The 25,074-nt window shown below is 36.9% G+C and overlaps 1 protein-coding gene across 2 annotated transcripts in view; it reads left to right on the top strand.

The window, feature by feature from the left end:
* Positions 1-1,562: 1,562 nt before the first annotated feature.
* Positions 1,563-25,074, top strand: part of PPP4R3B (protein phosphatase 4 regulatory subunit 3B) — a 62,361-nt gene continuing 38,849 nt past the window's right edge. For both annotated transcript variants that reach the window (XM_055328036.1, XM_055328035.1), the window contains exons 1-4: positions 1,563-1,834; positions 3,185-3,240; positions 12,415-12,513; positions 20,781-21,404. In XM_055328036.1, the coding sequence (XP_055184011.1) occupies positions 1,693-1,834; positions 3,185-3,240; positions 12,415-12,513; positions 20,781-21,404 (921 nt within the window). In that variant the 5' untranslated portion in view covers positions 1,563-1,692. The remainder of the gene's footprint in view (positions 1,835-3,184; positions 3,241-12,414; positions 12,514-20,780; positions 21,405-25,074) is intronic.

The following is a 25,074-nucleotide window of genomic DNA, read 5'->3' as shown; positions in this document are numbered from 1 at the left end:
TTATTACATCTAACTACTTAAGTACATTTTCTGAGGTCCTCTTTAGATTTAAAAAACACATGGCGATGTATCCAGATTTTGAAATTATAATTTGTTTTTTATCAGGCGCCTGTTCTGTGTAAGACGTTTCAGGTGTTTAGCGCATCGCCCAAAGTGTCCACAGATAAGATCTGGTCAAAACAAAAGCACGTTTTGACAAAACCACTGATAAGACTACAACCCCCAAGATGCGCTGCACGGTCAACGTGTGCAGCGCTTCTGCTTTTCACCTTTCAGACTAATGGGTTGCCGGTAAAGCACTGACGACAGAAGCAGCTGAGAAAGTCTTTAAAAGCGAGTAAAAGGAGCCTATCAAGAGCGAACCGGGACTGGACTGCCCGGCACGAAAGGCATGCACCGGGCAAGGTTTGACAATTAGAGTGAGGTCTGATGACGTGAGCACCCAGGGAATTCCCCCTTCGCTAATTCAGCGCAGACATCCCGAGAGAGAACGCAAGAAACGTTCGCAAGAGCAACTCAAAAATATCAAAAACAACGCTCTTAGATGTGTTAGGAAGGCAGGTCCCCTCTGCTTCCCTAAGAGTCTCTGGAGACTTATTTTCCGAGGTACAAACACGGGGAGAGCACAGCACTTCCGTGAAGTGGAAAGTAGGCTTTTCAATGGCCAGCTCCCAGATGCCTAACAGGGAGTGATGGGCTCTGGCGGGAAATAGGAACTTGTCAACACACTTCTGCACCGCGCCATACTCGCCTGGAGATCCACAGGACACTTCCTGAGGAGACGGTGGACTCTGCGAGGCTCCGCAGCCAGCTTTAGTGGGCTTCGGGTCCCCGTGCTTCAAGGGCTCAAAGTTCTTACAAGTTCACAGAAAAAAAGTTAAATTATTTTTCTCCCACAGGCTGACAGGTTTAGCTTCCCTTAAGCAGTGCGAGCACATTTCCTTCCTTTCTGCTCAGGGTTAGTCCCATGCGTACCTCCCAGGTATGCTTTACTTTTTCCTCACAGCTGGATCCCACACAGCTCGTCACACCCCAGGCGCAGCCGGCAACCGCCCAAAGAAAGATCCGAGACTCCGCTCTCGCCGCGGGCTAGGAAGAGTCTCGCGGCAGCAGAGGGGAAAGGAACTCGCGAGAACCGACCACCCGTCCGAGATCCCGCGCCAGCAGGCGGGACCGAGAGAAGAGGAAGTCGCACTTAGACCCTCCCACTTAGGGCCAGTACCCCGCCTCGCGAGAACACTGAGCACTGCCGGCTCGGGAAGCGCGTGCGGAAAGCAGAAGTGCCGCGCGTTGGGCTCGTCGGCCGCCGTAGCCCCTGCTAGGACAGCCCGTGCGAGCCTGCTGGAGGAGGAAGAGAAAGGCAGAGAGAATCGGGTTACAAGATGGCGGATCTGTAGTAGTTACGGCGGCGGCGGCGGCGGCGGCGGGCGAGCGAGCTCTGGGGGGCAAAGGGAGGGGAGGGTGGGTGTGTGCGGGGGCGAAGTGCGAGGTAACCGGGACTCCGGGCGGAGAGGTCTCGGTGACTCTTGTTGCCCCTTCCCGCGACTGAACCTTGGGAGCCATGGTGAACTCGGGCCTCTCCGGAGCCGCCGCCGCCGCCGCCGCCGCCGCCGCAACCGTCTCTCAAGAGTGAGGGGCGCGGACGAGGTGAGCGAGGAGGCGGCGGCTGGGGCGGCGGGGACAGCAGCCACCATGTCGGATACGCGGCGGCGAGTGAAGGTCTATACCCTCAACGAAGACCGTCAGTGGGACGACCGAGGCACCGGGCATGTCTCGTCCACTTATGTGGAGGAGCTCAAGGGGATGTCGCTGCTGGTTCGGGCTGAGTCCGACGGTAAGGTTATTGGAACATAGGATAGGGGACAGTCGGTGCCTCCGGTGCCTCCGGTGCGGGCATCGCCCCGGTGGTTTAGGCCCTGGGCCGGGTACTGTTACTACCACATCTGGGACAGCGCAGTGGTTTTGTGCCTGCACTTCTGTACGGTAAAAACAAACTACTTTGTCCGGGTTTTCCCTCAGTGAGACGTTGATTCTGTTCCCCCGCCTCCTGTCCCTATTCAGGATTTGACCCCTTCCTCTCCAGGCTCGCCTCTGAAGAGGGGAGAGTGAGAAGGGAGGAAGTAACGAGAGACGGGGTAGTTCTCTTCTCGTTGTAGGGAGCTGACCCTCCCCCTCCCTTTATTTTTGTTTTCTTATCTATTATACATCTGTTTCAAAAAACTCAGTGAAACTATACTTTCTGAGTGGCTTTTTAAATTTTTTTTTTTAAACCCAGTTTTACTCACGAGCCCGTGAGTTTGCCCTAGTGGACAGGTGCTGGGGAAAACCAAAAGACACCTTTTCCTGCGGTTATTGCAGACGGTTGCCACGATACATGCACGCACGAGCATATCTGTAGCCTGGATGCCTCCCAGGCTGCCTCCCAGGCTACTTTACAACCTAAACAAGTTAGGACACCAGAGCAGATTGTAAACTTGTGTCCGTTAATTTATTGTGCGAGTCCTGTGTGAAGTATTTTTAGATTTAAAAGTGTAGAGCATAATTAAAACCTTTATCACTGTAATCTGAACGCCTCGATTTGAGCAATTATGTGCAGATAATAGAAAGGTAACAATCCCAGATTTATTCTTGTATTTTGTACTTTTGCACTTTCCCTTTCAAATAGTTACGGACATTTATTTCTATATGAAATGTCCTTTGTTCTGTTAAGGAGAAAAGGATAAATGAAGTCCTGTAATTTGTGTAACTAAGTACTTAGATTCCTGTTGTGGTCCTTTGTAATTTGTTTTATTTGTTAAACTGGAAATGAAATAAAATAACTTTGTTAAAAAGTTTGGCTTCAAGTAGTCTTTTAGACCTTAAAATTTTCATCTCAATAAAATTTTAATGGACATCTAGTCTCCTTATATTTTGGGTCTGAATGTTGATATTAGATGGATTTTTTCATTTAAGGGCATATGGGGTTTTTTTCATTTAAGGGCATATGGGTGCATAAGATGGTGTGTTCTAAATTAAATAGGAAGCCCAGATCTGGAGAGAAAAATGTGAATCAGGATACATTTGATTACTTCACATGTCTAGCTAAGGGAAGAGAACACAAGTTTGTTTTTTAAATTCATATTCTGATATTTTATTCAAAATTTTACAAAGTTAAACTTACAATTTTTTTTTTTTAATCTTTCAGGATCACTACTCTTGGAGTCAAAGATAAATCCAAACACTGCATATCAGAAACAACAGGCAAGTAGTTGTTTATCTTTGATTTGAAAGATTTCATCTGTGGTCAAGGAAGTGTTAATCTGACAAAGATGGGAAAGCTTTCCTGACAAGAAAAAACATGTTTGGTAAACAGTTGCACATTATCTGTATTTCCCTGTAGGTGAAAAGTTTCAAACTGAAAAGTGAAAGTTTTTGTACTGGCAGTCATTTATTATCTTTGAATTGAGCCACTGTTATTTTATGTTAGAATACAGTGTATTCATTAATCTTATTTAACTACAGATAGTCAGGTATCTTTTATGCCCTGTACACTAAACCTTTTATTCTCAATCACGTTTAAAGGAAATGACATAAAAGAAAATTCAAAGAGATACTCTTTAAAGCAAGGAAAGCCTATTTGTGGTGTGAAATTTGATCCTTTGACTCAAGCAAAGGTAGAGTTTTTGAAGTAGAAGCATTTGAATCCTGTTCTTTAATTGTTGTATATTTTTAATATAATCAGTGGATACTTTATAAAAGTGCATCATGTAACGTTGTCTGTTAATATTTACCGTCTTTTGCAGGGGGAGGGGCGGGGGAATACCTGTGTTGTGTTTTAGTGTCCCCAGTTATTTAATCTGGAAATGGCAGCAGTGATTCAACCTCTTCTCCTGTGAATGTTTTCATTTTTATTATGAAAGATTTCAAAATTGAAAAGTGCCGGAAATACTGTGTGTGTCTGTGTAACACCACCAAATTTAACAATGTTAACTTTATACCGTATTTGTTTCAAATCTTTGTAATGTTGAACATTGTGGATGGAGTTAAACCCCTCTTTGTGCCTGTCTCATTCTGTCCATTCTCCATCTTTCCTGTAGGTAACTACAATTCTGAAGTTGATGTATTATTTCTGTGTGTGCTTATATACCTTTTCTGCTATGTATGTATCCATAAATAATATATAGTCTTTTGTATGTTTTTAAACTTTGCACAGTTGATCTCTTGCTCTTACATGTACTCTGAACTTTCATTTTCCACTCAACAGTTAATTTGAAGATTTGTTGATGTTAACAATGTAGATTTAGTTTAGTTTATTTTTTTAACTGTATAGTATTCTTCTGGTTGATACCACCTATTGTTAGACACTTGAATTATTTCCAGGTGTGTATGTGTGTGTGTGGTATGTAAAGTGAATATTGCAGAGATTTTTGAAGGAAAAGATAAATTATTTTAGGATTGTATTTACATCATCAATACCTACATTCTTCAAGATCAATGAAAATTTAAATGCCCAGAAATAAATAACTTCAAATTGGAGGAATGAAATTATGTCCATTGCTCAGCTCGTTATTAGTAAAAGTCTTACTGTTAAACAATTTGTTTTGTGTATGCAATACATTTTTAATCACTTCTTTGAAATATTTAAATTTTCAATACTCAGTTAATAGTTTTTTTCCCTCTGCGTAGAAAATATTGCATGTCTTTGATGGAGAATCAAACATTTGCCCTGTATTGACCACTTGAAAAATGTTTCCTGTATCTTAAACATTTAAGTAAATTTAATTTCTAAGTCAGCCAAGCAGATGGTTTTTTTCTCTTTGCATGGAATTTTACCAGGTAGCCACTTTGGTTTTATTTTTTGTTGGCCTCCTTTTTTGTGAGGAAAGAAATACTGTTTTATAATCTTTATCTTCCCCTGCACAAATATAAAATTCTCAGGAACTGTGTTCTTAAATGTGACTCCCTACAATTTAATTATAATATGGATTCTTCTCAGATTGTATATAAGATACTTTAACTATTGTTACTGTTGGAAAGATCATATAATGGTGTAGGTTTGTGTATAAAACAGCCCTCCAACCTTAGTCTAAAAAAATACATGGTGGTTCATTAGAAACTTTGGAACATGTCTTTCTGTATAATAATATCACTCTGCTAGAAAACAAACATACTGAAGAAAAAAGTACTTATTTTTGAAATTTTATACTATTGGGAGAATGTTTCCTGTAATTAATGATGTTTCAATAATATACTATCAGGATTTTTATAGGCAGAGAAAGAAGCAGGCTCCATGCAAGGAGCCCGATGTGGGACTTATCCTGAGACTCCAGGATCAAACCCTGGGCCGAAGGGGAGGTACTCAACCACTGAGCTATTGAGGCGTCCCTGTTTTCTTTATTTTTGTTTGAATTGAATGCACTTTTCTAGTAGAACCAGAGAGCAATTTGAGGATTACATTAAACTTAGTTTCTTTTTAGAGATACTTTTTTTTTTTTGCCAAAATCTTGTTCAGTTTGCACTTTTTACCAGATTATACAGATTGAGATTTCCAAACACATTGATATTTTTGTGTTCATTAGAGTTATCTTTTTAAAATATCATTAAGTTACTCAAATTAGTCCAGAAAATAATTCATTTCCAAAGTTTATATGAAATATATTGATCATTGGCAGGTTTTTAATCTTAAAAAGACTTGAGTGAATGAGATGCTCATAGTTTATAGGATATTTTGCTACAAAATACATTGAATAAATTCAAAGCCGACTAAACATTGTTTCTTAATACTATAGTGCTAAAATGAGCCAAGTCCTGAATTATGGGCTCAGAATAGGTTAGAATGAGTTGAGTTGAATGTCAAAGGACTCCATATCGATAGATCATCGATTTACAGCACTCTTGCTTCAGGACTATGGGCAGTACTGAAGTTGCTAATGGGAAGAAGATATACTTAAAAGGAGCCAATAACTTGTTAAGTGTTTAAACACACTGGAAACAAAATGATTATACAGTGGAACATGAAATAGTGGCTGATACATGTCAAAATTTTAAGTTACTTAGAATCATTCCTACTGATCTAGACCACCAAAAGCAGAGTCATAGGAATGTATACCCTTTATATTTAATATAATTTGTATTAATTGGGTTTAGGAGAGAAGTATAAGGAAGTTTTATTGGGAGACATCATAGTTTTATTGGGAGACAAGACATAACAAATGAAACAATTATATAACTAATAAAATAGCTGGTGAAGTGTTTTAACCCAGTCATTATTGAAAGACCATGAAAGTATTTCACAGATGAGGCAGTTAAGGCACAAAAGGTCAGGTTTCTTGACTGAGATAATACAGGAGGTATGTGCCAACACAAAATACATAAAAAGCAGTTTTATTCCACAGACTTGGACAGTAGAAAATTAAAGAAGGAAGGGATTGATTTGAGTTAGAATCATTAAGAAAAATTTCATTCTCCTTGGTGGTGTCTGTTGAAGGAATGGTGATAGGGAAGGAAATAGTACACCTGACATAAAAGTTACTAAGTCTCTTTGCAACGGAGGTGGAGGTTTCTTATTTGTGAGCTTGGTTTACTAAACAAGAGGGAGCTATTCTAGATTCTCGAGTAGTGGCCTAAAGTGATGAAAGTGATACTGGGTTTAGGAAGCAAGCGTGGCAATGTCATGAATAATCAATTGGAGGCGGAGAGGGAAATAAGAGCTTTAGGTTAACAAGACCTTTTACTATAATTCAGATCCAGAAAAATGTAAGTCTGTAAGTAGTAAATGGAATTGTAAAGAAGAAATAGATTTTCATTATAATAACAAGAAAGTGCTGGCAGATTTGCTAAATGATTAAATATGAAAGAGAAGGAATCAAGGGTCACTAGTAGTGTTTTGAGTCTTGGGGCCATGAAAATGATGGTTCTCTCCAGAAAGTGAGAAGTTGAGAGGAAAACAAGTTTACATTTACATTTGGCTAGCAGCTTATTCATTTCAAAAAACAAACAAACCCTCTTTCTTTATTTTGAATAGATAATATATTCATTTCTGTAAAAATTCACAAAGTATTTAGTGAAGTCACTCCCACTCTGGATTCCATTCTTAGTTTCCCTTACTAGAGGCCACCAGTATTACCAGTTTCTTGAATATCTTCCTGTAGGTTTTATGCATGTTTAAACAAACAGGTATGCAATCACATATATGTTTTCCCTTTTATTGGTATTAATGGTAGCATACTGTATACTCTTCTGTACCTCCCCCCCCCCCCCGCCTCCCAACTTAGGCTCTGAAATGATAATAAAATAAATGAAAAGGTCTTGTAGTGAACATCTAGGACTAGAGAGAATAAGACTTGGTGCAGAAGATTCTAATTTGAGAATCATTAACTTCTATTTTTAGCTGTAAGAGTGGACCTCTTTCAAAAGAGTAGGTGGAATTTGAGAAAAGAACAGAGAACAGAGCATAAGACAGCCTTGTTGAATTGTCCACATTTATTCATTCATCCAGTAATACTTCAGTGCTGCTTATGGGTTGTTCACTATCTCTGGTTTAGATTTTTTTTTTTACCCCCTCCCCTTTAGATTTTTAAAGTCCATTTGAAAGCTTATGAAAATTTTCAGCAGAGGAATGACATCCTAACTAGTAACATCAGTGTATAGAATTGGAGAGAAGCAATAACTGGGAGAGTAGTTGAGAGATCACAACATAATCCAAGCAAGATATAATGTTGAATAAGTTTAGGGTCAGTGGAGATGGAAAGAGGTGGATGGATTTCAGATACATATGGAAGATAGAATTGACAGAACGTGCTGCAGGGTTAGGTATTTGGTAATCAGGAAGAAGATCTAGTCAAGAGGAAGAATAAGCATTTGGAAAGAGGAGAGAATTAGGAAAACATGCTGTCTTGAAACCAAGGGAGAACAACTTTGGTAAGGAAAGGGGGTTCAGTCAATAAATGGTTGTTCATATCCTGGAAGGGAAAGATTGAGACTATTCTAGGTTTTAGCCAGAAGAACATAATGCCAAGATCAAGATTGAGGTGAAAATGGTCATATTGAATCTCTTTTTATCTCCAGTAAAATTGGGGACCTGGGGTTTTACAAAACTGAGTCATTGTGGGGAACAGTCTAATGTAATTAGTATAGAAGAAGGAGATTCGCTATAATTTTGAATGCTGAGTTAAAATAATAGTATGAGTTTGAAATGAGTATAGTCTATTCTAACTATAGATTAGGAGCATGAGTAGAGGACATGAATTACTAAATTGGAAAGATTTGGCAGTAACGGCCAGAGGTATGTTCTGGTTGGTGATTTAGAGTGGGACTAAAGAGGAATCCTTGGAAATCAGATGGAGAGGGTTCTTAAATAGGGGTCCAGACAGATACCTAGAAGCAGAAAGGTTGGGAAGCAAGTTGTTGAGAACTATGTGTCTTTTTAGTATAGTTCACATTTTTTATAGGGTATAGTAGCAGCGACATGGGTTATGTTTTTGTTTTTGTTTTTTTAAAAGATTTTATTTATTTATCCATGAGAGACACAGAGAGAGAGAGGCAGAGACACAGGCAGAGGGAGAAGCAGGCTCCGTGCAAGGAGCCTGACATGGGACTTGATCTTGGGTCTCCAGGGTCACACCCGGGGCTGAAGGTGACGCTAAACCACTAAGCCACCAGGGCTGCCAACGACATGGGGTTAGAGTTGAATACTCTTAAGTTTTTTATTTCATTATTGTGATTTTTAAGCAAATTTTTTCTGAATCTTACCTTTCTAAATGAAGAAACTACCTATATCATGTAATAGTTTGTGGATTAATGTATAAAAAATGCTTTAGCATAGTACCTGACACATAAATTGAATAAGAAACCTATAATTATAATAATCTCATCATAATCCTCTTTTCCAATGAGAAAAGAAAAATCAGATTATTTTGCTGAGTCATGGAAATAGTAGACAGTGAAATTGAGTGGTGCTCAGGCCCTATTTCTAGTCTGGATTATTCCCATTATACCCAAATATATTACTGATTTTAGGAAGATGTTAGTATTTTTAGCAATATCCTCAGGTCTTAGACTTTATGTTATATCATACTTTATTTTAAAAAATCTGTCTCAGAAAAAGTTTAGGTCAACCTCCCATTAGGAACAACTAGACAGTTAGATATTGCATTATATGCTGGTTAATCTCACTCATTTTCAGACTTCTAAGTTGATTTTGAATCTGCAAGTTGAATTCTACGAATCTGCTGATATTTGTTTTCCTTTTTTGAAAAGATGAGTATTCCTTTTGAAAAACTTCATCTTTGTATGGAATTCCATCAGAGCTATTAGGGCAGAGATAGGGTTAATTTGACAAGCAGGATCTCAAGGATCTCAAATATTTCATTAGTGGATTTTATTCACGTTAATGTACTAGAGAAGAATACTGAAACTGATAGTCCATTGGTTTGGCAGACTTTTTAAAATGTGTCACAGGTGCCTTTGTGTGAGTATAATGTAAAAACTGGAGACTTTCCACAGAAAAGATGTTAAAAACCAAATTTTAGGTACAATTCTAAGGTGTCATTTAGATTTTGGATCGAAAACCTTTGATTTAAACAGTATTCACCTCAAGAATGTATTAATATTTAAGATTGAAAATGACCATTTCTCATAATAAAACTACGTTGTGAAATCTGATTCAGTAAAAAGCTAAATTATCAAGCTTCTCCAGCTCATGTCTCGACTTCCATTCTGGCATTAGATTTAATCACCTTTCCTATTTTTTTAAAGGACCAGACTAAGTATAACTGACTTTTTCTATCCTCTCTGCACTCTTATTTTAAATTTGATTTCCATAGGGACATAGTGGTGATTAAATGTTAAGTTGTAGAGGAAAACTCTAAGCTTTTCTTAGTTTAAAACAGGTATTAATAATATCCCAAAGATTGTGTGTCATGCACAAATGAGCAAAAAAACACAACACAAAGAGCACAGCAGTTGAAGACAGACCCTACTACAAAATTTAGTTTTACTTTTGAGAGATGTCGGAAACCCTGCCATTTGACACTTTTTATTGTTTTAAATATTCTTGTGCCAGCTTTGTGCTCTCTTACCTAGAAGCTTTTATTGTGATCCTTGGAATAAGCAGTTTTGAGAAGTGCTTCTTACAGTTATTTTTTGACTGAAATAGTAGGTTTCCAAAGAGAGGAAGAAGAAAAGATGAGACTTGTCACCCATTTTGAGTACATTTCATAGAGTTGGAAGGTGCCTGCTCTGATGGTTTCCTATCCTCTGTTAGCCAACGAGAGATATACTTACGTGATGTTTTCAAATTTGACATATCGAAAGAATTATTTGAGACCCTTGTTAAAAATAAGGATTTGGGGTCTTCACTGCAGACCTTTACCCAGGGGAGAAGCATGGGGATCTGTATATTTAACCATCACCCAAGGTCAGTCCTCCTTACATTGAAGAATGGTTCTGAATATAAATCCCGTTTACTTTGGGGTTTTGACTGGCTTGGGGAGAAGACTTTACGTTAAGAATAGGAAGAAACAGTCAAGAAAATGTTGGTGAAGAAGGGGACTCAGTTACCTAAAGTCAGACTTCATTGCTTTTATCTGACTTTCTCTCAGAAGATAGATTGGAACCAAGTTGGAAAAGGCCTTGAATGCCTGGATAAAAGATTCTGGATTTCATCCTGTTGTATTAGTGCTCCAAAATGGAATGTATGGTATAAAGCATTGAAATTTGAGAAGCCTGCTTGTACATTTAAATCAGAAGAAAACATTGGCTTTTGCCCATATTTAATAAGCAAATAAATGATCAGAAGTGTAAAAAAAAAAAATAGACATGGTATTCTAAGAGTAACACTTCCATAAAAAGTGTTTCCTAACTACTGTGAATTACTTTAGCCTGCATGTGCAGCTAACTATTTATAGATGTTTTCCAATGTAAACTGACCTGTAACCCTAACAAAATGAACATGTGCCTTACAAAGGGCTAAAAACCGTAATGTAAGGGCAAATGAACATGATAATGGTAAAACTGGCATTTATTCTAGTTTAATCTATTAGACAAGTGATAATGCACAGTGATAAAATACAACTCATGAAGTTTCCCCTCCCCCCAAATTCAGAATTATTAAAAGGCATTAAGTATGGATTGGAAATTAAAATTTTAGAATACCTGGTGGCAAATTTTCCTTCCGAGAAGCACAGCCAGGCAGAAGGGAGAACACCGCTTTCCGGCTGTTCTTCTTACCTGATTACACAGCAAGTAAGTATTTATCTGAGGCCTGGGTTAATTGACGGATTATTTTTCACTTACAGATTAGAGCTACCAGAGTATTGAAGTGTTTTCATTTTGAAGACTTTGTTAATCTGAGGCTCGCTTTTAATATTATATATATATATATATATATATATATATATATATATATATATATTTTAATTTAATTTATTGATGAGAGACCGAGGGAGAGGGGCAGAGACCTAGGCAGAGGGAGAAGCAGGCTCCATGCAGGGACCCTGATGCGGAACTTGATCCCAGGACCACAGGATCATGCCCCGAGCCAAAGACATATGCTCAACCAGTGGGCCACCCATGTGTCCCTAGTATTATATTTTTTAATATCAAGTCATAATAGAAGTATTAGATGAATAATTGTTAATTATAAGGTATTTCGTAGATTATATACTTAGTAATTAGGATATAAACTCATGTATATTTTCTTTTTTCTTAAATGCATATTTTCTGAAAATCAAAGTTTTAACCATATTAACCTTTCATTATTACATATCCTTTAAAAGTTGGCCATTTCATTTGAGTGTTGCATAATGATTTTTGTGTTTAAACTTGTCTATGTTTTAACTTAAACCCAAACTTTAGTTTTTAGTAGAGAGGTGACAACTTCCTAAAAGCTTAACTAACTTTTTGTAGGGATACTATTAATGACATTTGTAGAAAAATACTAAACCTAGGGTTCTTAATTTTTCTACAAATTGAGCTGCTGAAATAAGTGCTGTTTGTAGTACTTAGAGCTAGAGTATCTTCATGTCATCATTGTTTTGAATTCCTTCATATTCTGAAGGCTTTTCCAGATTTAGAATAGAGAGTAGAGGATTAAAATGTCTACGTTACATTTTGGCCGGGAATGGCTCCACTTTCCATTCAGTGTTATGTTGGTAACATAAGCCAGTGCCTACTCATCTGTTTTAATATTTTTTGTTTTAGAAAATTATCATTTTAGTACCCAAACTGTTCCACTGCCAGTATATTACTAAGTTTTGAAGGATAACAAAATACAATAACCTGATGTCAATTGACTACATATTAATTGCACTCATCAGAGGGCTTTTGTCATTGCTATGCTGTTTTTTGTCCTCTTGATTTCTATTTATACTTCGTAGTTATTTCTTTTCTAGCTTTTTCTTGTGTGATGATGTAAAAATCTTTATTTTTAAACAGGATACATTAATTGTTTGGTCGGAAGCTGAGAACTATGATCTGGCTCTGAGTTTTCAGGAAAAAGCTGGCTGCGATGAGATCTGGGAAAAAATTTGTCAGGTGAGGTTTTTTAAATAATATGTTTGCATTCTTGATTTTTTTTTTTTACATGAAAGATATGTATTCAAGTGTGGAGAAATAATGTGTTTATTACTTTATTTTTGATAGCAAATGTTCATAATAAAAGGTCAAGTTGTTTTCTTTTTTTTTTTAAGTGTAAATATTTTCTAAGTCTAGAGGTTTTTCTTTAATAGTTGGTCACCTGTTTGCTTGATGTTTATGAATAGGGTGTGCCAGGCACTAATATCAAAAGTGCTCATGACTTAGAGTATAGCAAAATATAAGATAAGTGGTAACTCTCAGGTAACTGGAACTTTTTTAAGATTTATTTATTTTTAGAGAGAGAGCACACACACAGGTGGGAAGGGGCAGAGGGAAAGAGAATCTCAAGCCGATTCCTTACAGAGCCCAACATGGGGCTCGATCTTAGGACTCGAGACCATCAATGGAGCCGAAACCAAGAATCAGATAGATGCTCAACCCACTGTGCTACTCAACTGCTCCTGGAACTTTTTTTTAATAATGTTTTTATTTTAGAGGTTCAGATTTACAGAAAATATGAGCAGAAAATGCAGAGGAAGTTCCTATAGACTTCCCTCCCTAACACAACTTTCTCTAGTTTCTCCTGTTAGTAGTTTCTTTTTTTTTTTTTTTTTTTTTCTGTTAGTAGTTTCTTATGTTAGGATACACTTGTCACAATTAATGAGCTAATATTCATATATTATTATTACTATTCATTATTATTATTTATACATTATTATTAGCTAAAGGCCATACTTTATTCAGATATCCTCAGTTTGTTGTTTATTTAGAGCAAGCACATGAATGAGCAGGGGAGAGACAGAGGCAGAGGGACAAGGAGAGAGAGACTCCTAAGTGGGCTCAATGCCCAGCACAGAGTGCAACGTGGGGCTCAATCTCACAACCCTGAGATCATGACCTGAGCCAAAATCAAGAGTCAGATGCTTAACCAATTGAGCCACCCAGGGGGCCCCAGATTTTGTTTAAAATAAACCTAGTGTCTTTTTTCTGTTCCAGGATTCCATTCAAGATACCATATTCTATTTAGTAGTTATATCTCTTTAGGCACAGTCTGTGACACTGGTAACTGGAATTTTAAATTAATCATAATATTCATTTTTATTATTGTTTTCTGTAAGTGGGATCACTGTCTTCAGCAGTTGCCTAGTATATTCTGTTCTAGTGTTTGACTTTTGTCATTCTCACCTTTTTTTTTTTAAGATTTTATTTTTTTATGATAGAGCGAGCATGAGCAGATTGAGGGGCAGAGGGAAAAGCTGACTCCCCACTGAACAGGGAGCCCGATAGGACACTGGATCCCCAGATTCCGGGATCGGGACCTGAGCTGACGGCAGACGCTTAACCGACTGTGCCACTTAGGCGCCCCTGTCATTTTCACTTTATCAGCTTTACTCTGTAGTGATTCTGATCACTGAAGGTTTTGTAGTTTTAATGCATCTCACCATAGTATTTTTTCCCTTAGTCCTCCGAGTAACAGTGCAATAAAGTAGCCCAGTAGCCCAAGGAAGTATAATGTGAACCTCCCCATTCTATGTAAACCTTATTTAACGCATGGCTCTAGGTCACAAAACTGAACTGGAAGTAGATGGTTTCTTTCCACCTTATATATTACTATGTATGTATCATGTATTACTGGAGCATTATTAGTGTACACTATTAAATAGAAGAATTTCCATTGATGAACAGGTGAAAACACTGGTAAATAATAGTTTATTTTAATTTGTAAAATATACATAAAACTATAATCCATATTGTTATTTTGCCTTCGTGTTTTGCCTGTTTTTAAACCTGTGGGTGGTGATGATGAAAAGGTCCTAATATTTACTCTTTTTTTTTTTTTTCCTTGTATGCCCTCCACAGATTGGGATTGAATTTTATGTTTGCAGAGTTTTCTGTAAAGTGAGTTGTAAGATCTAAAAATGACCTCTATTGCAGACTTAGACACATACAGGCCACAGATATTTGCTGCTCTGTTCTTAGTTCAGTAAACTTGAATCATGCATGCATTCATCCCCAAGATAGGGGGTAAAACTGGTCCATGAAAATAATGAAAGCATACTGAAGGATAAAAAACTTTAAAAGTAAAAGAGGGAAAGATTACTTTTCTGTAGTGTTTTAATGGCTGTTCAGAATATTAATAGTATATAAAGATTAACCTTTTTTATTACAAGTTCCTGAAAAGTGATATTTTATTTTGTATTCTTCCTCCAGTATACCAGCATGGCAACTGGAACATGTGTGTGTGGACTTAGTACATACTTAAAGAATGAATAAGACAGAAGATAAACATCTTACTTAGAACTAGGATGTTAAATAATATTTCCACTAGAACATCTGTGGTGGATGATATTTTTCAGTGATCAACATATTATGTTATACCTATTCCCATTTCTTCCCACTCCACACATCAACATGTACTGTTTAATATTAGTTCCTGAATATACGTATATTCCTGAAGACTTTGTACATTTGTCCTAGAAAAAAAAATTTTTTTTAAGATTTTATTTATTTATTCATGAGAGGCAGAGACACAGGCAGAGGGAGAAGCAGGCTCCCTGCAGGGATGCAGAAATCCATCCCAGGATCCCAGGATCACAACCTGAACCAAAGGCAGATGCTCCATCAGTGAGCCACCCCTGTCCTAGAAAGTTTTGCTGAAATTTGTTTCTTAGTATTTTCACTCATGCTGTCTAGGAGGTCCCACAACCATTGTCAGGTAGAAGGACAGAACTCCACAAAGCTGTTATATTTATTGTTAACAGTTTATTACGATGAAATGATATAGATTAAAATTAGCAGTGGGAAAAGACACATAGAAGAGACCAAGGCATGAGCTTCCAGTTTTCTTTCTCAGGATTCTTAAACAGATAGCACTTACTTCCAGCAGTGTTGTGTGGCAACCTTCACATAGTATTGCTGACCAGAGCAGCTTATCCAACCTTTGTGTCCAGTATTTTCATCAGTTGTTGGTCCTATAAGTAGACTGCCCTGTGGCTGACTTTAGTTTCCAGCACCTCCACAGGTTGAGCTGATACTGTGTGGCCCAAGCCCTCCACAATAAACCACCTAGTTACCCACACATAGAATATCTGGCATAGCCCAAGGCTCCCAGGTAAACAGAAAATACTCATACTAGACAGGATATTGAAAGTACTTAGAGGTTACCTCTCAGGAGCTAGGTAAGGGCCAGATCTTTCTTTAGACAAGACTAATCCTTGACTGCAAAGGCCACCCCTTGCCCCATTACCAAGTCTCTCACAACAAAATGATTATATTTGTCTAAGCATCTATAGTATAGTATTCATATTGACAGAGCATTTATCAATATGAATATGTGTAATATTTGGAGGAGCCATTCTGGGGTAGGGATATATTTAAAGAAACAAGTAATCTGTCTGATAAAGTCATGATTTACGTTCTACATTTTCTACTGATTACTCATTTTCCTTCTTGATCTATTAGTTTGTACCTTACGATAACTTATACAGAAGTGTTTAGCATAGAAATTAACTGACAGTTAACAAAATCGTTTTTTTCTTCTTGCCATTTGCTATCAGCATTGTTGTTGAGGAGACTTAATTTCTCAATACATTTGATCATCAATATTAATATTGGGCTTGTGTACCTAAGGTAGTTGGTAGAACAATAATGCTAGTATTATACTATATTGCAGTATGGTAGTGAACTTAACCTGAAGTCAGTCTGGCACATTACTAGAATCATTAACTTCATCATTAACAATTGTTTCAGCTCATCATTGTATTGTATGATAAAATTTATGTTTTCCAGAAATAACTCATCTGGTTTATTTACAGGCCTCCATTCAACCTTGTCAAGTCCCAAGAATAGGTGATCTTGGAAAACATAAGGCTTTTATCTTTCCAGGTGTCTAATACAGTTGAGCTAAGAGAATATCATCTCTTGCTCTGATCCTTTCTTGAGGCACTGTTGTTAATATTGGATTTCTCTTGTTGTACCCATTTATTCATTCCTTTGCCCTTTGTTACTATTTCTTCCCATTTGTCACTGATTTTTACTCACACTTTTCCACCTTTGGAAGGGGTGTTAGATTTGGCCATTCTCCTGGTCCAGGAAGTTTAATTTTTACTAAACAACTGAGTACTGTATTTTTAAAAACATTTATTTACTTATTTCAGAGAGAGAGAGAGATTATACGTGAGTGGTAGGGGTGGGTGGTGGGCAGAGGAAGAGGGAGAAGCAGACTCCCTGCTTAGCAGGGAACCTGAAATGGGGCTCAATGCCAGGACCCAGGGATAATGACCTGAGCCGAAGGCAAATGCTTAACCAACTGAGCCCCCCAAGTGCCCTATGTATTATATTTTTTTAATCTGTGCATGTGGCTAAACATACATTTAGTTTATAGCTCCTCACAACTGATATTCCACAGAACCATACATTATGTTTTACTTTATGTTTCTGAGAAGTCATTGCTGACTTTTGAAAAAACAGTTTTAATTTCAACAAAAATATTACTCAGTTACTTCTTAACTCCTTATAATGAGAAAGTAGAACCCCTCTGAAAAATTTGACAGCCCAGAGAATAATACATTTTTTAAGGGGAATGGTAAATAATAGAGCAGAAAGAACAATTGGAGAGGAAGAAGTTAGAGCTGATTTCTGTATATATATAGCTTTTAGAAAGCATAAAGTCAAAAGTACATATGGAGGTTTTAACCGCAGAAAATGAGAGGGTAAGGATATTTTCTTTGAAAGAGATTAAGGAAATGAGTGAAAATAAGTTGTGAGATGGAGAAGGATGTCGGAGTATGTTGAATACTAGTGCTCCTTCTTTCAAAGGAAAGATTCTCTTTCCTGAGATTTAAAGGAGAAAGTAATAGTGTTTGATACTTAAAAAGGGGGAAGAATTAAAACAACAGCTGTAAAGAAGTAAGCTAGGAGTGTGGAAAAGAAATTATTGTTGAGTACCCTACTGACAGTGTAAATTTTTTGTGAACGTGCTCAGCATAGTTAGTTGACTAACTTTAAGAATGTTAAGGTTAGATTGTGTTACAATAACAAAATCCTATAACCTCAGTGGCTTATCACAACAAAAATTTGTTTTTCCTTAATGCTATTTGACCAGTGAGGGGTACAATTGGACAGGAAGGGGCTGTGCTTATCAGAGCCACTCAGGGACCCAGTTGATAGAGAATTTATTTTAATATTTCCAAAATCATTGCAATGTGAGAAAGAAAGATGGCAGTTGGTGCATTGGCTTTTTTTTTTTTTTAAGATTTTATTTATTTATTCATAGAGACAGAGAGAGAGAGGCAGAGACACAGGCAGAGGGAGAAGCAGGCACCATACAGAGAACCTGTTGTGGGACTCGATCCAGGGTCTCTAGGATCACGCCCCGGGCTGCAGGCAGCACTAAACCGCTGCGCCACTGGGGCCGCCCGGCACATTGGCTTTTAAAAGTTCTTCCCAGAAGTTACATATGACAGTTTTGCTCACATTTCATTGGCCAGAACAAATCATAGAGCTACAAATAACTTTGTCGCAAAAACTCGTGCCACAAAAGGGAGAGAACCCGAAATACTTGATGAACAGCACTGTTGACATCCAGATAGTCACTTGGGTTTATGTGGGATTGACAGATCATATCAGTGAGAGTTAAATTTAGGAGAGTCCAGGAAGCTTGTAAGGGTTATACTGGATAACAGAAATAAACATATTGTCACCAGTGAATGCTTGTATAGCTGTGCTTTTATTCTGAGACATATGCAAACTATATTCATTTAGAGTGTAAGTTAAAGATTTTATTTTTAAGTAATCTCTATGCAACCTGGGGCTTGAACTCACAACCCTAAGAGTTACATGCTCCACAGACTGAGCCTGCCAGGCACCCCTCCTCTGATTTCTTCTTCTTTCTTTATAACCTATGATTCTCCTTCCTCTTCCTTCCCCACGTCATACTCTACTCCTGTTTCTCTGGTTACTATCAGACTCTTCTGGCTTTAAGTGTTAATCCTAATACCTAATTTCTGTCCTCTTACTTTCTGTCCTATTCTCTTTCCTGAGTAGTAGGTCTACAGATTTAATTGCAAGCTAGGTATTCAGACACCTCAAACTTAATAAAACTGAGCTTGTACTAACCATTCCTCTCTAGAATGTACCAGTTTTTATTAAAGGAGCCATAATCTTCCTAATGACATATTTAAAACTGTAGGGTAATTCATGGTTCCTCCTCTCTTTTCTACCTGTCCCTTATCTACCCCACCATCACTATCCAAATTCAGTTGTTCATATAGACTTTGGAATAACACCTTAATTTATCTATATTCTCAAATTTATTCCATACATCTGATGCCAGGTTGACTTTATAAAGGATAATGCTGCACATTCACTTCCCTGAACTCAAGTGTTCTAGCTTGACTTTCCATAATCTGGCTTTAATCTACATTTCCAGTTTTGCTGTTTGCCATATGCATGTCACACATTTCCATCTGTCTGCCTCTACTATTCCTTTTGCAGACTTTTATCCCCATCTGAATCTTACCCATCATTGAAAGTCCAAATGCCACTGCTTTTTTTTTTTTTTTTTTAATAATTTGTTCCTTACAGTCTCACTCCTGTATTCCTGAAGAGCTGGGAGGAATGTCCCTTCCTCTGAATTTCCATGGTATTTTCTCTCTCTCTTTTTTTTTTTTTAAGAATTTGAGTATTTTTTCTTTTTTTCTTTCTTTTTTTTTTTTTTAATTGAGTTCAGTTTGACAACATATAGTCTAACCCCCAGTGCTCATCCCATCAAGTCCATGGTATTTTATCTGAACTGCTCTTATACCTCTGTTACTTGTCCTTTCTCTTATGTTTATTTGTCTGTCTCCCTAAACTCAGCTACTCTGTTGAGGACTCAGAAGTAAAAGAAGTACTCTCATGCTGTAGGAGAAAAAGTGTCTTATATGCACTAGTGTATCTCTCTACTTTCTCTAAGCTCTTAGGACTTTTTTCACATGTAGTTTTGGTGGATTTGGAATTATGTGGAGCTTTTTTATCTCAGGATATTGGAAGTTTTGAGGGGAAAAGAGGATAATTACACTCTCGTGTTGGGAATTAGAGAAACATTTATAAAGTTTTTATATTAAACAATCACTATAGAAATCATTATAGAAAACTTGTCATAAGTTAGCCATGCTTTTCTTGAGCTGTCAACATGAATCATAAAACAGTTTTGTATTTATGTTTTCTAGGTATTGTAACTTGGAGGCTTTATCACAGATGTTAAATGAAAGCCAATTTTTAAAAGAATATTCTTTGTTTTTTTAGAGCAGTTTTAGGCTCATAGCAAAAGTAAGTATTTTTCCCAAAGTGAATTTCAAAAGTAATTTAAGGCAATCTCCTCCCTCTTGAATATGCAAGGAGTTGGGTTTCAGTTTCATTTAAATTAGAGTGTTTGGGGCCCTTGGGCGGCTCAGTTGGGTAGGCGTCTGACTCTTGATTTCAGCTCAGGTCATAATCTCAGGTTTGTGAGATTAAGCTCTGCATGGAGCTCCTTGCTGGGTATTGAGCCTGCTTAAGATTTCCTTCTCTCTCAGGACTGATTGAGCGTCGTCTGCCTTCGGTCCAGCACATGATCCTGGAGTCCTGGGATTGGGTCCCACATCGGGCTCCCTGCAAGGAGCCTGCTTCTCCTTCTGCCTATGTCTCTCTATCTCTCTGTCTCTCATGAATAAATAAATAAATCTTTAAAAAAAATTCCTTCTCTCTCTCCCTCTCTCATAAAAAAGTGTGTGTGTGTGTGTGTGTAAAAATAAATACATATATATATTAAAAAATTAGTAGTTTTTTTCTTGGTTTAATCTGATGGTGCATTAAGAGTCATACAGAGTGATTTGGGGGACCCACAGAAGAGTTAAACTGCAAAATTCAAAATTAGGAATACTGAAGTTACTAAACAACTATGTAGTTTCTATATAACATCACCTAAATCAATGTAACAGTTTAAATGTTCAGGTTGTCAAGAATCAGAGTTAACTTCAAGTTTTAAGTTGTGAAATTTAGAGGTGAAATTGAGACTCCAGTAATTTAAACTGGATGTGTTTTCTCCCTCTAGACTTCACTTCTAATTAACAATTGACTGTGTGGCTAGTATTGTTTCTTTGCAAGATATATTTTTACTTAAATTCAGTGGTCAGTGATTTGATTTCCAAAACTTTGAATTCTTTTGTATTTTAAGGTAACCAGCTATACTTGGATGTTTTTAGGTTCAAGGTAAGGATCCATCTGTGGAAGTCACACAGGACCTCATTGATGAATCAGAAGAAGAACGATTTGAAGAAATACCTGAAACCAGTCATCTGATTGACCTACCCACATGTGAACTCAATAAACTTGAAGAGATTGCTGACTTAGTTACCTCAGTTCTCTCCTCACCTATCCGTAGGGAAAAGCTGGCTCTGGCCTTGGAAAATGAAGGCTATATTAAAAAACTACTGCAGCTGTTCCAAGCTTGTGAGAATCTAGAAAACACCGAAGGCTTACACCATTTGTATGAAATTATTAGAGGAATATTATTCCTAAATAAGGCAACTCTGTTTGAAGTAATGTTTTCTGACGAGTGTATCATGGATGTTGTGGGATGCCTTGAATATGACCCTGCTTTGGCTCAGCCAAAAAGGCATAGAGAATTTTTGACCAAAACTGCAAAGTTTAAGGAAGTTATACCAATAACAGACTCTGAACTAAGGCAAAAAATACATCAGACTTACAGGGTACAGTACATTCAGGACATCATTTTGCCTACGCCATCTGTTTTTGAGGAGAATTTTCTTTCCACTCTAACGTCTTTTATTTTCTTCAACAAAGTGGAGATAGTCAGCATGTTGCAGGTAAGTGAACAAAGGTGTTCTTATATTTTTTTTTCCAGTTATTTACCTCCTATAATAGTTTATGCTGGTGTTCATTCCTTTTTGAAAGATTTCTTTTGTTTATCTTAAATATACTGTCAATCACAGAAAACAGGACTTTATCTCATGGGTATTTGAAGGAGAATCCTTTCTTAATGCAACTTTTACATTTTTAAGTGTTCTCTGCTGGAGCTTTTTTTTAAACTTCATTTTTGCATGCATTAAAAAATGATATATATGATACAAAATTGATCATTTTAACCATTTTAAGTATATAATTCATAACATTAAGTGCATTCACAGTGTTATGCAGCCATCACCACTATCCATTTCCAGAACTTTTTCATCATCCTGAACAAAAGCACCTATTTTAAGACTATCATTTAGTTCATTTTATGAGCCCTAATTATCATTGGAGGTATATATAAGTGTGTGCATGTGCTTAAAGCTTCCCAAATAATTAGATGTGCAGCCAGGACTGAGAAACAGTCATTAATTTTCAGGAAATGGTAATTAAATTATTTACTGTGTGAAGTTGGTTTTATTCTGTCTCCTTGAGTTGTAAAATAGAAGTTTATATACTGTGTTTATTGTGTTAATCCTTTATACCCTAACAGTGTAGTAAAGATGATTTTGAAGATTTTGATTTACTATAACTGCCTATATATAACTATATATATATAACTGCCTATATAACTGCCTTTGTTATGTCCATATCACTAAGTTTTTTGAGCAGCTTTTGTAGTGTACCATCATGTAGTGGTTCTCAGGGTTTCTGCAACCGTTTTCAGAGAGATCTGTGAAGTTTTTCCTTTTCCAGCTTCTTGTCACTGTGAGGCCATATATTATCCTTCATATACTTCAACGTATATGAAGAACAACGTATCACAACAGATTGGACATCAAAGAAGATAATGGAATATAGCTTTCTTCTATTAAGTCAAACATTATAGAGATTTGCAAAAATGTAAAAGCCATTTTTTTCTGAATTTATAATTTTTTCTGAATTTATAAGATTTTCTCATAAAATATTTACATAGATTTATAATAGCTTAGTTTTAAAACAAATTAATATTTTAAAATGTTTGTTTTTATTATAAATATTGATAAACATAATCCACATAATAAAGGCTCTTTGGAGTCCTCCATAATTTTTAAGAGTTCAAAGGGGGCCTGAGACCAAAAAGTTGAGAATCTTTTTCTTAGTGTTTAGCTATGTGATTCATTTTATGATGGCCTGATATCTGTAGCTTCTTAAGTGAGTATTAACCTGCTGTTGTATGAGTTACATAAGCAAGCAAAAATGTAAGAATTCTATCTGGACCAAAATGAGTTAGTCAAAGGTACATAACTCCTAGCCTGAATTAGGTTAATTGAGAAATTAAAAGAAAGCACTTACTATGGTCTCCGGCTCCTGGTATGTACTCTAATACACGTTGAGATTCTCTTAAGCTTGTTTGGGGCATAAGAGTTTGGTTAACCTGAACTTTCTTTTTTTTTTTTTTTTTTTTTAAGATTTTATTTATTTATTAATGAGAGACACAGAGAGAGAGAGAGAGAGACAGAGGCAGAGGGAGAGGGAGAAGCAGGCTCCATACAGGGAGCCTGATGTGGGACTCGATCCCGGGACTCCAGGATCACACCCTGGGCTGAAGGGAGGCACTCAACCACTGAGCCACCCAGGCGTCCCAACCCTGAACTTTCTAACTACAAATCAAAATCCCATGTGCCCAGAATTAAGAAATCTACTTAAGTATGTTTTAAAAATTAATTTTCTAAAAGCCAATAAAGTGAGTTATTTTGCATAGACAGCTACAGATAAGATCTTTTTCAGAACAAAATTTCACTTCACTAGAAATGGTGGAGGACAGGTATCTCAAATTTAACATATAACATATATTTTCACTATTCCATAAATGAGAGTTGAGCTAAAAACCCATTAAAATCAGAAGTTTAGTTCTTTTTTGACTTATTTTGTGGATTTCAGCCCTAAAGAAAGACATTTCTAACCTTCATCCCAGTTATTAATATATTAAATATTCCAATGCCTTTAAGAAAACAACTGTTTACAATAATATAATGCTTCATTTTGTTTTAGAGGTTTTTGGACTTCATCTTGGATTTAACATATTAAATTTTACTAGATTTGGCCTATTCTAGTTTGTGTCTATGTTTTACTTTGGGTTCATAACTTTAAACTACTTAGAAATTTGTCCTGTGGTTTATTATACATGGTAGGAGTGACAAAAACCTGATTGTGTAGGAGACCTAGATTCTAAATCCATCTTTGTTACTAGCCAGCCTCAGGAAAGTCCACTCTTTGGGCATTAGTCTCTTGAAATTTAGAATTGGACTAGGCAATGTATGTAATCTTTTAAAGCCTAGTCTAATTCTAAATTTCTGCATTTACATGACTCTAATAATGATGAATGGGTTCTGGGTTTGGGATGGTTTTTGTTGTTGTTTTTGAAGTCAACTCTGCATCGGACATGGGTCTCAAACTCCACTCTAAGATCAAGAGTTGCATGCTCTACTGACTGAGCAAGCCAGGCACTCCTGGGTTTTTGGATTTTGAATGTGTCCTGTTTTTACATTACTACAAGGAAAAGTTTGACTCAGACTTTTTAAAAGTAGTCCCCTTTTCCCCCCATAAGGTTTTTTGCGTAATTCAGAGAGGCAGCCATACACAATTTGTCTTAAAATAATTGTTTTATTAAAAATAAAGGATTTTAAAACTAAATGAAAAAGCAAAACTAAATTTATCTAAAAATACTAGTTTAATAATTACTTGGAGAACCAGGTATTTGGAGGGAAACATTACAACTATATGATAGGCTTTAAGTTGTCAATTAAATTTTTTTTTTAAGATTTTTATTTGGAATGCTCACAAGCAGGGCTGGGTGTAGGAAGAGCAGAGGGCGAGGGAGAAGCAGATTCCCCACTGAGCAGGGAGCCTGACCCAGAGCTCAGTCCCAGGACCTCAAGACCACAATCTGAGTCAAAGGCAAAAATGCTTCACCAACTGAAGCCACCCAGGCACCCCAATTAACTGGTTTTTTTTAATGTATACTGGAACAGAGTGATTTTATAGAATATTATCAAGAATAAAGTAGGAAATCAGAAAAAAATATATGTGTATGGTAGGAATTAGGAAATATTCTCATAGCAGGTATATAATCCTTGAAATTGCCTCCCTAATACATTATGCAGTTCTAGCTGTCAGCACACAAATAATCATGGAAGAAATTGCATTTATCAAAGAATTGGAATTGTTTTCCTACGAAAGTATTCTCAAAAAAGTTAAAAATCTTTAGACAAGAAAGGGAGTTTAATCTGTGAGAGATGGAAGAAGAAAAAAAAATTATAAAATGTTTAAGTGGAGGTAAATGCATATTCACCAAAACCTAAAATACTGAGATGAAAAGTACTTAGAAAATGTGATTTGAGAAATGATTATAAGATTGTATATGCAGGGGATCCCTGGGTGGCTCAGCGGTTTAGCCGCCTGCCTTTGGCCCAGGACATGATCTTGGAGTCCCACATCGGGCTCCCTGCATGGAGCCTACTTCTCCCTCTGCCTGTGTCTCTGCCTCTCTCTCTCTGTGTCTCACATGAATAAATAAATAAAATCTTTAAAAAAAAAAAAAAAAGA

Source organism: Nyctereutes procyonoides, unplaced genomic scaffold, assembly GCF_905146905.1.
Source record: "Nyctereutes procyonoides isolate TBG_1078 unplaced genomic scaffold, NYPRO_anot_genome, whole genome shotgun sequence".
Taxonomy (NCBI): domain Eukaryota; kingdom Metazoa; phylum Chordata; class Mammalia; order Carnivora; family Canidae; genus Nyctereutes; species Nyctereutes procyonoides.
The sequence above is the reverse complement of the archived record's forward strand: the minus strand, read 5'-3'. Positions and strand labels throughout refer to the sequence as shown.